This window comes from Schistocerca cancellata, chromosome 4 (genome assembly GCF_023864275.1).
Source record: "Schistocerca cancellata isolate TAMUIC-IGC-003103 chromosome 4, iqSchCanc2.1, whole genome shotgun sequence".
Classification (NCBI taxonomy): Eukaryota; Metazoa; Arthropoda; class Insecta; order Orthoptera; family Acrididae; genus Schistocerca; species Schistocerca cancellata.
The window spans coordinates 777,152,810-777,168,683 of NC_064629.1; the positions used below are offsets into that span (position 1 = coordinate 777,152,810).

Consider the following 15,874-nt stretch of genomic DNA (forward strand, 5'->3'; position numbering starts at 1 on the left):
CTGCGTGAGTTTAAGCGCGTGCCTTTCGGCTCCCTCTCATTGTGTCTAGGCTGTCTTGTCTAGACACAACACTGGCAGCAAATATTCACATGAATATGATTAGTTACTGTAGATGCTGTTGTTTGTTTAAAGTGCTCAACAACTGAGGACATTACCACCCATGAACTGGAGGAAGAAGTTGCTGAGCACATCGGATGTGCCATTATGTAAAGAAGGTGCAGAAGTGAAAGAATGACTGTGGTAAAGTGGAAATGCTGTGCTATCTGACAGAGTAAGCAACTTTGTAGAAAAATACTTACCAACTGATGAAGTTGCGTGCAGGGATAACAATATTGGCACAAGAGAAGAAGAGATTGAGCATAGCACCAAATGAACTGAAAGATTGATGACTATAACAACAAATGCAAATTATTTAAAATTACGAACAGTCTTGTTATTCTTACACCTTAAAAGGCCATATAGTACAACTTTGTGTATGGAAGAAGATAATATTTGCTGGGCACTCGTGCACATATTTAATGGAAGGAGTTGTTGGAGAGGAAGGAAATTGTATGCCAAGATATTTAACACACAAATATGGTTATGAGTTATCATGTAGCAAGAGAAAAAAGAGAAGAATTTTGAAAGAAAAGAACTGATACAAGACTAAGATTGTGCAAACATTTCCAGTTTATGTTTTTTCCTATAACAGAGTCAAAGGAACATGTCATTTTTGGATAACAAAGTTACTCTATCATTAATGAATATACAGTGTTAAAAAAGTATTCACATTTTGAGAGTTGATAGTAAGGACCAAACCAGACAAAAGTGCCTATTAAACATGGACTCTAAGAGCTATGAGCACTTGTTCATCCTTGCTACTGTGAGACATTTGTTTTCTACTGCAAGCTCTCTGCTATTACATACAACCTACAGAATGCAGTAAGCAAATAGGAACACAGTCCTCTGCTACTGCCCATGGATACATCATACTGTAAACATCTGTTAATGTTGTTACTGTAAACCATATTCATAGTCTGTGTAAGAGCAGCAATATTTCTAGTGGAACCAATTTATGCTTTTATAAGTTTTGAAAATGATTTTACATTGCTGTTTTATCTTTGCACTTACCAGTATAATGGCAGCATGTTGTTCCACATTGGAAATGGTAGACATTACGTTCTGCTATGGTCTGGAAAATGGAGGTCATATGTAAAAGCAAACAGATTACATCAGAAGCTCTGCTGTTTCACAGTAACAAAATAGTCTGTTCTCATTTTTTTGCTCAGTCATTTACTGTGTTCTGGTGGTCGTTTGTAACAGCAAAGAGTGTCCAATAGAAGTGAGGTGTTACACAGAAGCAAGGATGAACAAGGGCTCATAGCTCTTAAGGTATGCATTTTAGAGCCCACATTCATTGGATAGTGTTAGCTTGTTTTGGTCCATACTACCATCTCTCAAAATATGGAGTATTTTTTTAACATCCTATATAGTGGCACTGTTTTAAAATTTTGAGAAAATTAGTAAATAGGGCTTTGTAATTATACGGTAGTATTTATAAATTTATACGAATTTGTTTCTATTTATTCTAAATTGCTTATAAGCAATTATGACCTTACAGTGCTTAAATTACTAATTTATTTTTATCCAAAACAATATATACATAAATAAAGTACTATTTTAGGAACTGTAAGGATTAATCACTTAAGAGCAACATAAAATAAACCAGACAAATCTCTATACTCACCAAATAGTAGAGACAGTGAGTCATCTAAAGGCACATAAAGAAGGTTGACTAGGATGAGGATTTGACTGGGCAGAGTAGAAGAGGGGAGAAAAGAGAAAGGAAGAGGGTGGCAGGCTTGAGGATTTGTATGGTCTGGTATATGTGATTCTGAATGATACATTTTCTATAATATTTGGTGAGTTGTTCCCTTTACTCCTTAGGTTATTAACATTGCACTTGAACTTCCTATCAGCATAAAAAATAATATTTTAGGTACTATAAGGACTTAACTGCTTATGAGCAACATCCTACACATTTTGCAATAAATAAAAAATTAAGTTTCAAAGAACACTAAAATATATTTTACATAAAATTTTAAAGCAAAGACAAATGAAGAGATAAAAAACAACAGCAGTGTCTACACAGTATGAAACAGTGAAATCATATAAAACCTAAATCAAGATGCCTGGATAGTGATCACAATCTCAGCACTTGATAAGTAGGGTGTTTTTCCTACTCCCAATGTACACCATTGCAACACATTTTGGTGTGTGAGTCAAATTAAAACATTATGTTAAGTCACATACATGATTAATAAAAATTGAAGCAAATTGTTAAAAATTTCAATGTTTTAATTATTTCCATGCCAACAGTAGTTTTATTTTACTTTTTAGTTCACATGTGTTGAAACTGCCACTCAGAAGTTTTCACAAATGTATTGTGCAACACAAGATGGAACAGTATTAAACTGAATGTTGTTTTGCCAATGACAGAGTTAAAGAGGCATTTCATTTTAGAACCATGAAATTACTATCTTCTACATCTATATTTTTACTCACCAGTGCCTGCTACAACATGGATGCCAGTTTTCTGTGAAACTTCAATCATGAGAGGTATGTTTCTGTTAAGACCATGTGATGTATTCTCTACAATGGTCCCTCCCCCAAATTCATTAAACATTTGCATTTCTGTGAGAACAGCAGCATGTGTTTCCTTGTCATCAAATGTGAGATTATACTTATTGCTGTAACTGTTAAAAATGCAGTTTATAATAATATACTGATTGGAAGTATCAGATTGCAATTTAAATGGCAATAGTCTATATTACTTCATGGATACTTTAGAACTTAGACTTTGGTGATTGTAGTCAACCCTGTTAAAACAGTATAGTTTAGCATACTTGACAAAAACTTCTTGACGCATGAAGGCTAAAACACTGCACTGAGGCCTGTGTCTCGATCACAACTGATGCCAGTGACTCAGCTGTGGGCGCTGTTTTACAACAGCACACCACCGACTCTACCCAACCCCTCTGCTTCTTTTCCAAGAGCCAGAGTTAACGCAAGTTGTCAGCTTTCAACCGTGAGCTCCTTGCTGTTTACGAGGTGATTAAACATTTCTGTAGTTTTATTTTTATTTATTTATTTATTTATTGTTCCGTGGGACCAAATTAAGGAGAAGTCTCCATGGTCATGGAACGAGTCAATACATGAAATTATAACATGATATTAGAAACAGATAAAACGAAATATAAAAAAAAAAAAAAAAAACATATTCAGGTGACAAGTCGTAAGTTTAAATGAAGACAATCAACAATGTAACACTGGAATTTGCTTAATTTTTTAGCTCTTCCAGGAGCTCCTCGACAGAATAGAAGGAGTGAGCCATGAGGAAACTCTTCAGTTTAGGCTTAAAAGAGTTTGGGCTACTGCTAAGATTTTTGAGTTCTTGTGGTAGCTTATTGAAAATGGATGCAGCAGAATACTGCACTCCTTTCCGCACAAGAGTCAAGGAAGTGCATTCTACATGCAGATTTGATTTCTGCCTAGTATTAACTGAGTGAAAGCTGCTAACTCTTGGGAATAGGCTAATATTGCTAACAACAAACGACATTAAAGAAAATATATACTGTGAGGGCAATGTCAGAATTCCCAGATTTTTGAAAAGGGGTCGACAAGAGGTTCTCGAACTTACACCACATATAGCTCGAACAGCCCGTTTTTGAGCCAAAAATACCCTTTTTGAATCAGAAGAATTACCCCAAAAAATAATACCATACAACATAAACATATGAAAATATGCGAAGTAGACTACTTTTCATGTTGAAGTGTCACTTATTTCAGATACTGTTCTAATGGACATGGGCTTTCCACAACAGCTTGCTATCTATCCGAATGCCTAGGAATTTGAACTGTTCCGTCTTGCTTATAATATGCCCATTCTGTCTGATCAAAATATCGGTTCTTGTTGAATTGTGAGTTATAAACTGTAAAAACTGAGTCTTACTGTGATTTTCATGGCTCAGACAAACAAGGAGAAACAACATAACTAATATACACTCCTGGAAATTGAAAAAAGAACACATTGACACCGGTGTGTCAGACCCACCATACTTGCTCCGGACACTGCGAGAGGGCTGTACAAGCAATGATCACACGCACGGCACAGCGGACACACCAGGAACCGCGGTGTTGGCCATCGAATGGCGCTAGCTGCGCAGCATTTGTGCACCGCCGCCGTCAGTGTCAGCCAGTTTGCCATGGCATACGGGGCTCCATCGCAGTCTTTAACACTGATAGCATGCCGCGACAGCGTGGACATGAACCGTATGTGCAGTTGATGGACTTTGAGCGAGGGCGTATAGTGGGGATGCGGGAGGCCGGGTGGATGTACCGCCGAATTGCTCAACATGTGGGGCGTGAGGTCTCCACAGTACATCGATGTTGTCGCCAGTGGTCAGCGGAAGGTGCACGTGCCCGTCGACCTGGGATCGGACCGAAGCGACGCACGGATGCACGCCAAGACCGTAGGATCCTACGCAGTGCCGTAGGGGACCACACCGCCACTTCCCAGCAAATTAGGGACACTGTTGCTCCTGGGGTATCGGCGAGGACCATTCGTAACCGTCTCCATGAAGCTGGGCTACGGTCCCGCACACCGTTAGGCCGTCTTCCATTCACGCCCCAACATCGTGCAGCCTGCCTCCAGTGGTGTCGCGACAGGCGTGAATGGAGGGACGAATGGAGACGTGTCGTCTTCAGCGATGAGAGTCGCTTCTGCCTTGGTGCCAATTATGGTCGTATGCGTGTTTGGCGCCGTGCAGGTGAGCGCCACAATCAGGACTGCATACGACCAAGGCACACAGGGCCAACACCCGGCATCATGGTGTGGGGAGCAATCTCCTACACTGGCCGTACACCACTGCTGATCGTCGAGGTGACACTGAATAGTGCACGGTACATCCAAACCGTCATCGAACCCATCGTTTTACCATTCCTAGACCGGCAAGGGAACTTGCTGTTCCAACAGGACAATGCACGTCCGCATGTATCCCGTGCCACCCAACGTGCTCTAGAAGGTGTAAGTCAACTACCCTGGCCAGCAAGATCTCCGGATCTGTCCCACATTGAGCATGTTTGGGACTGGATGAAGCGTCGTCTCACGCGGTCTGCACGTCCAGCACGAATGCTGGTCCAACTGAGGCGCCAGGTGGAAATGGCATGGCAAGCCGTTCCACAGGACTACATCCAGCATCTCTACGATCGTCTCCATGGGAGAATAGCAGCCTGCATTGCTGCGAAAGGTGGATATACACTGTACTAGTGCCGACATTGTGCATGCTCTGTTGCCTGTATCTATGTGCCTGTGGTTCTGTCAGTGTGATCATGTGATGTATCTGACCCCAGGAATGTGTCAATAAAGTTTCCCCTTCCTGGGACAAATAAATCACGGTGTTCTTATTTCAATTTCCTGGAGTGTAGATAGAACAGATACTCACAGATTATCCTATCAGCCTACTTCTTCTGTCTAATCATGAGCCACCTCAACTCTCTACACTGTCTAGCCATGTGCCCAAAATGATTACATACAAAGCAAGTCTCTGCTACTGATTCATCACAAGGGACAGAGTGCCCAAGTAAATTGCACTGAGTATAACTCACAGGCAGCAAACATTCATCTCTATAATGTAATATTATTACCCATTACCATGTAATATCTTTCCCAGGCTGAGCTCAGTTTGGGAAAGGAGGAGAAGGGAATCAGCTGCATCCTTTTCAAAGTAACAATCTCAGCATTCTCCTTAAGTAATTTAGGGATACTACAGAAAACCAACATCTGGATGGCCAAATGAACAGCCACTGTCCTGAATAAAGTATAGTGTCTTGTCATCTTGCCACACAGAAAAGTTTAAACCGTTATTTAAATTAATTTTAAAATTATATTTCTAAATTATTTGTCATTGTAAGACATCAGGCAACTGTTTAGCAAAAACAGGCTATACAACCTATATGTGAAGGGGTAATTACATCTGGATGAGAGCAGAGAGACTACCATATTAAAAAACACAGCAGGTGGCTTGTTTCCAGAAATACCAGATAGTACTATGGAGGAACAAAAAAATTTAGCAACTATTAAGTAATTTTTATCAGTCAGTCTAGTTCATTTATTTTATTTTAATCATCATTTGCTTTACATCTCTCAGTACTGCATTTGTGATTCCAAAAACATATAACTTCAATATTCTGTGTTCTGACATAATCATGCACAATGTATTCTTCTTAGTAGGGAAATTTAGTGATGAATGTGACAATACTTTCAACATCTCAGCTAGGTTTAATAAAATTATTACTTACGGATATTGTCTAATAAGGCCAGCATTTTCAAGAGTAATTCCACCATGCAAATAATTTTGCAACTGTTGTGGCGGCTCCACATAAAATTTTTGAAATGTTAGAGAAAAGTGCTCATGGGTCAATGTTATTCCAAGTTTGTTAGGTAGAACTGGTCCTCGAACTGAAACAAATTAAATTTATCATAAGCAATAGTTGCTAGTGATTGTCAACAGATGAGTTTTAATGTACTGAAGAATTAAGTAGTGTGACCAAACTGTTTTTACCCAGACCAAAAATAATGCAAATTTTTAAAACCCAACAGAGGTAGCCAACTTAATTGCTTGTCTCAGAAAAAAGCTACTGATGATGCACAAAAATAAGATGAAGGGTTCTTCTTAAGCTCGGATCTAAGTAACGTATCCTCCTTTCCAGCCTTTCACAACCTATTTCTCTTTACTCGCTTAGGAAGGATCTGACAATTACCAAAGTTACGTATGGTTCTTTTCTCTGCTGTTAGATATCTCAGAAGTAAGACTGGGTATCCATTCTACCTCCATAAGATTTTACAATTTTTTCAAGAGAATTTTCCTTTCGATACAAAAAGTAGTGTAACAACTTTTCTCCAAGATAGTAAGTGATGAACTAAGAACTATGTTCACTTGATTCTTGCTCTACAACATTCAATTTAAACAGTACATTTAAAACTACACTATCAAAACAAAAAGCAAGAAATCTAACAAAAAAATTTAAATCATAAGATCATACTGGGCACCTCACTACTTCATGCACTCAACTAATTCATTGCATGAAGTTTTGATTTTATGTACTGCATATCTGAGACATTATTCATCATAGCCACTATCACCACCATAATTATAAACTGTCATTGACCTGCAATTTGGTTTGAACAAAACAGTGTTTTATTAGGCATGATCCTATTGGAAGTGGTATCCTCTCATTTTTCTTCTATTCAGCCAAGTATAGAGGGAACTACAGTTTAACATGGACTCAGAACCACAGCACAAATTGGCATTTTTCGTATTAACAAACTGTAGTAAGAAGTAACAGAAGCAATAAGTGATAGAAAAATCTTCAGACCCACTGGGGTTCAAACCCTGTACTTTTGGATGGATTTGTTGTCTGTCAACTAGCCACTAAGGCAGGCTGTTCCAGCTGGTGCACCTATGAGCATAAGCATGCAGGGATGGAAAGAACCTTCATGCAGGTACAGTCAGGGGGCTGGGCTGTAGTCTAAGTGGCCGTTTGCTTTGACCGAGAGACCATGGATTGGGTTGGGTGAATGGCTCATGTATGTGCATAACAAGGAATCAATTTGGTGCAATCTGCACCTGCCCATGGGTGGGTTAGGGGTGCTCTCGGTCTCCCGTGTCCTGTATGTCAGCAATGGAACACTATGCACTGAGCTGTATGAGGCTTTGTTATGTTTCTTAAATTACAAAACAATGAGAACATAGATAGTATATCCACGAGGCTAGTGTAGCATTATTCATATTGGCTAGTGACACCAAAGACTGTTCTGAAAATTAAATAAAAGGGCCCAGACAAGTGGATACAATTGGACATGAATGTATGCATATAACCACACCCCATGACATGCACACCATGTGTACATCCACCACGTGATCCACACTGGTTCACAGCATAGTGTGGGCTGTATCATTGTGAGTGGAGCTGTGTGAAGGGGATGATGGTATTCACAGTGGAGCAGTGGATGTTCATTGTGGAAAGTTATGTGTCAGCAAAGTCATGGAAACGGTGTGGTCAGTTGTTTGCTGGGAAGTTTAATGGTGTCAAAGAGCCAGCAAAGAGTGCCATGCAATGTTTGTTCTGAAAATGTTGTCAGACAGGATCTGTTTTGAACAAGTCAAAAAACATTTCGAAATGTGTCCACACAGCAGAAAATGTGACTGCAGTTCATCAGGAAATGCTTCATAGTCCTACCAAATCAACCCAATGCCTGTCACAAGAGGCTGGAACATCACATTGATCATGTAGACAAATACTCCACCGGGGACTTGCATGTGCATCCCTGCCAAGTGTCTGTTGTTCATGCATTAAAACCAAAAGATGCTCCTCAGTGCCTCTAATTTTGTGAGTGACTGCTCACTGAGATAACAAGGAATGGCTTGGACATGGATCTGTTCTTTACATCTTATGAAGCCTGGTTTTACCTGAGTGGTTATGTCAACTCACAGAATCATAGGTTCTGGGCAGTGGAGAATCCATATAACTTCCATGAAACACCATTGCACGATCAGGAGATTGCAGTTTGGTGTGCAGTGTCTGCATGCCGCATTATTGGTTCCCACGTCTTTCATGAGACACTGACTTTGGCGTGTTACATTGCCAACATTTTGAAACCATTTGTGGCAGCATTAATGGGGGAGGAAAAGACCTACAGTTACTTCCAACAGGATGGAGCAACTGCTCATACAGCAGGCAGAACCTTGGAGCACATTTACACAATCTTCTTGCCTGGCAGAGTTGTTAACAGGGGTCAGTCTGGTCATGACCCTAGCTGGCCACCCAGTTCACCTGATCTGCCATTGTGTGGTTACTTTGTGTGGGGAGACCTCAAGTCTAAGATATATTGTGACCATCCTCATAGGCTTCAAGAACTGCAGCAGAACATTTTGGATGAGACTGCAGCAGTTACAGCAGTCCATCTTCAGTCTGCCTTCAGCAATGCTGACCAGGGCTAAAAGTGTCAAAAAATGAATGGTGGTCACTTTCAACACCTGCTATAATCAGGTTAGTGCTGTTATTTCCTTTCTCCACTGTGTTTCGCTGTACCCTGGAACTCTGTTCCCTGGGCCACTTTTATTTGCCCCACCCTGAATAAAGGTGAAAACAAGAAAAATGCTGGAATTTTTAGGATGGTTATCACTGCCTCAGTCTAATATAAGATAGAGAACATTGTTACAAAAAAAGAATATTGAATTTATGTACATAAAAATTCTTAATTCATGTAACAGAGGGACTAGCTGAGCTAGAAATCTATTTATTTCTTTATTTTGCTATTTACATATTTAATCCATGCAACCTGATGGTACACAGTGTGTTACAGAAGGCAGAAAAAATTGTTAACACTGTTAACATATATTATGGGAAGATTATGATATTATAATACATTGCAACAGACTGATTACATTAGTATGGAAATGTTATCCTACCTAATTTACTGAACTGAATACAATGTAGCTGAGCGTGTGTCATGACAGGTGCTGTATGAAGGATAGTTCTGGATGCAGTTAGAAAAAGTGACACTTTTATTAAACACTGAATTGTTACACAAAGGGAAGATTAATTAGTCTCACAAATTAATTATCCTTGGAGAAATTCACTTGCTAAATTTTATGGTGTAAGTACAGGAGTGCATGGTATAAGTTACTGCAAAAAGTTGCTCCCTCAACCTAAGGTATACACTAATAACACTGAATTTCTACTGATGCGAGGTGCAGGATTAATTATCTCTTGCATGGAATATCAGTGGCAAGATCAAGAACGAAAGTCATGCAACTATAACACGTGTATTAATGGCAGTAATGGGCAGACTCAGATGGTACCCAAATGGGAAGAAAATGCATGCTGAATGGAATGTTTGTGGTGGGAGCTTTCAGGGGAAACTCAACGATGCGTGTCTCAATATCAAGCATGTCACCACATGACATGTCCACTGTGACAGGGGTGCAGGACTGAACTGATGCTGACACCACAAGAAGAAGATCTGGAAAGAGAAAATCTAGGCTGATGGAAGACTTACCAGCACCCAGTCTAACTTCCTTGAACTGATAGCCAGCGACCATAGTATCCAGGTAACCATTTGTGCTACAGAATTGACAGCTTGTCATGGAAGTCGGCAGGTGAAGAAAAAACTCACTGCCTTAGCAGGCAGCTGTAGTGACCGAGGAACATGTGGGATGGCTAGGGTTAATATGTGGTTAAGGACCACCACACACTTCCCCCCATGTGGGAACAGAGCTCGGATGATGAGTGAGGTGGTGGTAAAAGCTGGTACCTGTGAAGTGGCATCTTCCAGTGGTGAGGCCATGGGTGGTGGTGTCACCACCATGGGTGCTGATTGTGTTACAAATACAAGCACCAGATGTTGGAGCACTGTGTATGAGGTGGGCAGAGTGGCTGGCTGTCAGTAGTCCCAGCCTACTGCATGGAGCACTGGCACAATGCTGGTGGCAAACATGGGCATGAGTAAGTTGGCAGGACATGGGGGATGGGGTATGCCAGGCCTGTCTCCAGTGCTGAGCACACAGCTGTGAGTACGTGCTGGGCACAGTTACCATTGCAGGGCAATGGAAGCAGGCTCACAGCAGCATTGCTTGGTGGGGCTGACAGCTGGGTGTCTGTATCTGACAGCTGAAAATGGCCATGGTACTGTAGGCATGCACTACTGGTGCCTCCAGTCTTAGGATGGGTGTTGGCAGGTCTGGGGTTCAGCACTGCAAGTGCATGAAATAACACTGCTACGGGGGAGGCAGAGGCGGTGATGTTGAGTCAGAGGTGCATTCACCTGCTGACAGGTGTGATGGAGGGGTAGGCATGTGAACACCCAGAGTGTTGGGCATGCTGGCAATGACCAGTTGGTTGGAGGCAGTGCTGGGGTAGCAAGGTTGGTTTTCCACAGTGTCCCCAGCTGTGGTGGGGTAGGCGCATGACCCAGGGGCTTTGGTGGTGAACGTTCTCAGTTTGATGTCAGCAGTAGCAGTGTTGGTGGTGGTGTTGCCATTGCCATCGGGGTGGTGGGCTTCAGCCTATCAATCAAAACACTGGTAGGTGTGCCATGGAGAGGCAATGTAAACATGTTGGAGTCCCACTTCAGGACCCAGTGGGGCCCATATTAGTGAGGGCAAAGTGGCGGCTGGTGAGCATCGATGCACAGCATAATGTTCATGTTTGAAGTAAATTCATCATGAATGAATGTCCTGCATTCACCATGGTTCTGGGGAGGGTGGCTGCAGATGGGTTATATGGTCCTGCAAGCCAGTGATGAATTCAAGCAGGATGTCATCCACAGACAGTTCAGCAGGCTCTAGGAAGTTACCCAGCACAGCTAGTGGCTGGTCATAAACATGGTTAGAGGCTGACATCTCAAGGTTGGTCTTGTGAACAACACAGAAGCTTAAAAGTAGTAGCAGCAGGGTAGCAGACTAGTTGCCATTGTGGCAAGCGAGGGCAGCCTTCAAGGTATTGTGGAGCTGTTCCACCAGGCCATTGATGCCAGAGTGGTAGCTTGATGTCAGGTGCAGATGCAGCCAAAACGTGCAATCCATGTGGAGTTGAAAGCAGCAGCTACCATGGTGGTGGTGACTTTGGCTATCAGCATTGCCTCAAGCTGGTGGGTGACTCTGTCCACCATGCCGAAGAGGTGGCGACAGCTGTCAGAGGATTGTAGAGTGCTGATGATGTCTACATGAGTATGGGCAAAGTGACGCCTGACATCTGGGATGATGGCAATGGGAGCTGGTAATATCAGCCAAACTTGGTGCACTGGCAGCCAAGGCTGGCATGGTCCCAGGTACTGTAGTCCCTCTGAACACCTGGCCACATGAAACACTGCATCACCAGAGTGGAAGACATGTGCACTGCACGATGCACCAGGTTGTGCAACCAGTTGAATGCAGCCTTACGGAATGGAATGGACAGGAATGGGCACAGTGAGACAGAGAATATGTTGCCCCAGATATTGCTGTTAGAGCTGTGAACTGATGTACATTAAAGGCAGAGGCCAGAAGCAGCACCCAAGTTGAGGTAGGTCATTCTCCTAGATGGTGCTAAGTGTTTGTATTCCAGGGAAGAGGTGACAGCACAGGTGAAGCTGAGGCAGTCAGGGATGAAATTTTCAATTCCAGCATCATGGAATATGTCAGTAGTAAATTCAGAGATGAACAACAGCTGCCAGAATTGATGTGGGGAGCACTGGTTAGTCTTTTGCTACGGCAAATGTGATAGGCTTACGGTTGTGGAAGGCCATGAAGTGATGGGCCTCCAATGAGGGCTGAAAGCATTTGACTGTCTCATAGATGGTGAGGAGCTCTCTGTTGTATGTGTTCCAGTGTCACTGAGTGGCAGAGAGATTGCTGGAGAAGAGAGTGAGCCTCTGTCAGGCCAGGGGTCACCAGCATGTTGCTACAGGACAGCACCGATGGCTGTCTGGCTAGCATCAACCATGACTACAAGCATGGTGGTGGTGTGGGGGTGGTTGAGCAGGATAGTGTCCACCAAGTCAGGCTTGGTGGCAGAGAAGCAGTCTTCCATTTGTGGTGACCATGACACTAACTTGCCCTACGTTTTGGCACCATGGATGTTGGTGATGAGTGGCTCCTGCATAGCAACAGCATTCCTTAGATGGTGGCAGAAGAAGTTTAACATGCCAACGAAGCTGCAAAGTCCCTTAAATATCCCTGGACATGGGAATTTGAGGATAGCTTACACCTAGTTGGGCAGGGGATGTGAACCTGGGGTGGTGATGACGTGGCCCAGGAATACCACCTCACTGGCACCAAGAATGCACTTTACTATGTTGATTACAATTACAGCATCCTGGAGGCATTCAAAAATATTGTGGACCTACTTGGTGTGTTCCTTGGCTGTTGTGGAAAAAATGAGTAAGTTGCCCAAGTAGGCGAAACATCATAGCAAGCCTTACAAAATGCTGTTGAAGAAATGCAGCCACGTTTGGGCAGTATTATGGAGGCTGAAGGTCATGAAGGCACTCTCATAGAGCCCAAATGGCATGGTGATGGTGGTCTTCTGGATGTCTTTGGGTGTGATCACAAACTGGGTAACAGACTTGGTGCAGTGGATTGTGCTGAGAATCGTGGCCCCAGCCAGTGTGTTGTTGTAGCTGCGTATGAGTGGCACCAGGTACTAGTCAGGGATGGTGCAGGCGTTTACCTCTGGTAGTCACATGGATGCCAGGAGCCATCCTTCTTCTTTGCAAGGTGAAGGGCAAATGCCCACAGGCTCTTCTAAGGATGCAGCATGCTCGCTGCAAGCAGCTCATCAAACTCAGCCTTGGGAGTCTTGAGTTTGTGTGGTGACAGGGGCCATGGCTGGCAGAAGTTGGATGGTCTGGCAGTGGTGTTGATGATGTAGTGGACAGTTGAATGGCAGACCTCCTGAGGTGTGCTTGACAGGTATGTGAGCTCAGGAAATTGGGCCAGGAGGCAGTGTATGGGCCAGAACATGCCACCTGCTTCACATCAAAGAAAATAGTGAAACAAGTTGTGCATTTTGTTGATGTCCCAGTACTGCTGTCAATGAGGTGCCAGCCAGCAACATCAGAAAGCAGGTGTTGGTGCCTGAGGAGGTCTGCTCTGATAATGGGATCAGTGACGTCAGTGATGGTGAAGGTCAAGGGGAAGTCTCGGTGCAGATCAAGGTTGAAGATACAATGAGGTACGCCATAGGTGGTAATGGTAGAGTGATTTGCTGCTGTTAAGAAGATGGTGAGGCAGCATTAGTGTCCTGTACAACATGCCATGGAAAGATAGAAAACTTAGAGCTGATGTCACTCAGGAACAGTATGGCAGAGCAAGCATCATGGATGAACAGATGCTGAGAGATGGAGGAGAACCCAGCCGCACCTAATCCCACAGGCTTTTTGCATTTGGTTGCCAAGAGCAGGGTCTGGGCCGAAGTGCTTGTGGTACTAGCAGAGGCTGACCATGTTGCGAAGGGTGTCAGCAAGGTGGCTAGAGCTATGACAGGGGTAGCTGTTGTTGCACTGACAGCAGGTGCTGCACACAGGGCAGCAGATGGAATCAAGGTGGGCCACAGTTGTCTGTAGCATTGCCATATTGATGCTGCGGTGGGTGAGCATGTTGTATACTCCCAGCTGCTGGGTTATGTGCAGCAGGCTGGAAGGCAGGGGAATGACCAGTGACATCATTAGTATTGTGCCATGTGGCTAGGGTGAGTTCATGGCAGGAAGAATGGTGAGAAAGTCAGCAAACTGCACCAACTGGGTATGGGGGTTGGCACACGGTGGCAGCAGTGGCAGGCCAGGGAGGCCAGCATGTCATGCACTATGTTGATGAGGCTGGTGGTGTTGGTGAGGGAGAAGTCAGTGTACGATGCCACAGCGGTTTGTATGAGGGCCGGAACATGAGCCAGCCAGATGTATAGGAAACCATCAGACACCATGTTTGTCTCCACCAGGCTTTGGAGGTGGTGCAGGAATTATGAGAGTTGCCACACCCCACACTGCTCAAGTGAATGGAGGACCTGGACATGCTGCACCTCTAATGATGTGAGTTGCATCACGAGGTGGCATCGGGGTGTCTCATAGCAATCGGTGGCTGGGGATAACGAGATGACATCGCAGACCTCTACTGCATATGTCAGCTCAAGTTGGCTGATCGCCATAGCAAACTTGTTGGCATCCTGGGTAATGCTGCATGCTGTAAAGATGGCACCTACAGAGAAAAAACACAGGTGCAGGTCTTGGGGATTGAAGGGTGCAAAGTGGGGTGTGGCACAAGTGGACAGAGTCATGGTGGCTGGCATTGAATTGGATACTGATGCTTCAGTGATGGTGGGGATGGCAGCAGTGGCAGCAGCAGGTGCAGAGGCCAGTGTGGGCATCAGCATGGAGTTTGGCAATGGGATTTGTGCCCCCAGCTGTCGTGTCACCAATTCTTGTGGGCACAGCTTGATGTTGCAGTGTTCCAGCTCTGCATGGCCCGCAGTCAGGTCAGCGATGATGCCATGAGGCAATGGAGAGGTGACCATGTGTGGTGAGGCATCGGATGGGATGGTGGTGGAAGCCATGATTGTTAGGTTGCACAGGGGCGAATGCATGAAATACGTGTGAGGGGAAGTGGTGCGAAGTACAGTAGGGCCCATAGCACATTAACAAAGTTGCTGGTGGGGTGTGCACATTCACGGGAATGTGTGTCTAATGACTTGCTAGATTTGAAAATTAAGTCATCTAATTTTATCATCAGGTCGCTTATGTGGGAATGTTTTCCTACCTAATTTACTAAACTGAAGACAATGCAGTGGAGTGTGGCATGATGAGTGCTATATAAAGAACTGTTCTATATGTGGTTAGAAAAAATTGCACTTTTATTTAAACACTGAACTGATTCATGAAGGAAACATGAACTAGTCTCACAAATTAACAGTCAATGTAGAAAGTCACTTGCTAAATTTTATGGCACTAAAGAAAGGAGCACACAGTAAAATTAGGAGTCACTGCTCAAATCAGCCACTTTGACCCTGGGTAACCACTAGTGTAACACTGATTTTTTACCAAGGAAATGGGCAGGATTCATTATCTTTCATGGGAAATATTGATGACAAGATCAAGAACAATGATCACATGGCTATCACACATGTGTTAATGGCAGTGATGGGCAGACTCAAACAGTATCCACATGGGCACAAAATGTATGCCAGTTGGAATGTTTATGGTGTAAACTTTCTGTTGCTCACCAAGCAGGTATGGAGACAGCACAATGTGGGAGGATCTTTAAGCTCAAAAGTGAGTGTCTCAGTATCAAACGTGTCACCA

The 15,874-nt window shown here is 43.5% G+C and overlaps 1 protein-coding gene across 1 annotated transcript in view; it reads right to left on the bottom strand.

Annotated features, from left to right (window-relative positions):
- LOC126184605 (phosphotriesterase-related protein) overlaps positions 1 to 15,874 on the bottom strand; it is a 251,206-nt gene that overhangs the window by 117,185 nt on the left and 118,147 nt on the right. Inside the window, exons 2-3 of the mRNA XM_049927058.1 lie at positions 6,340 to 6,499; positions 2,545 to 2,735 (exon numbers count right to left, since the gene is read on the bottom strand). Of these exons, the coding sequence (XP_049783015.1) occupies positions 2,545 to 2,735; positions 6,340 to 6,499 (351 nt within the window). The remainder of the gene's footprint in view (positions 1 to 2,544; positions 2,736 to 6,339; positions 6,500 to 15,874) is intronic.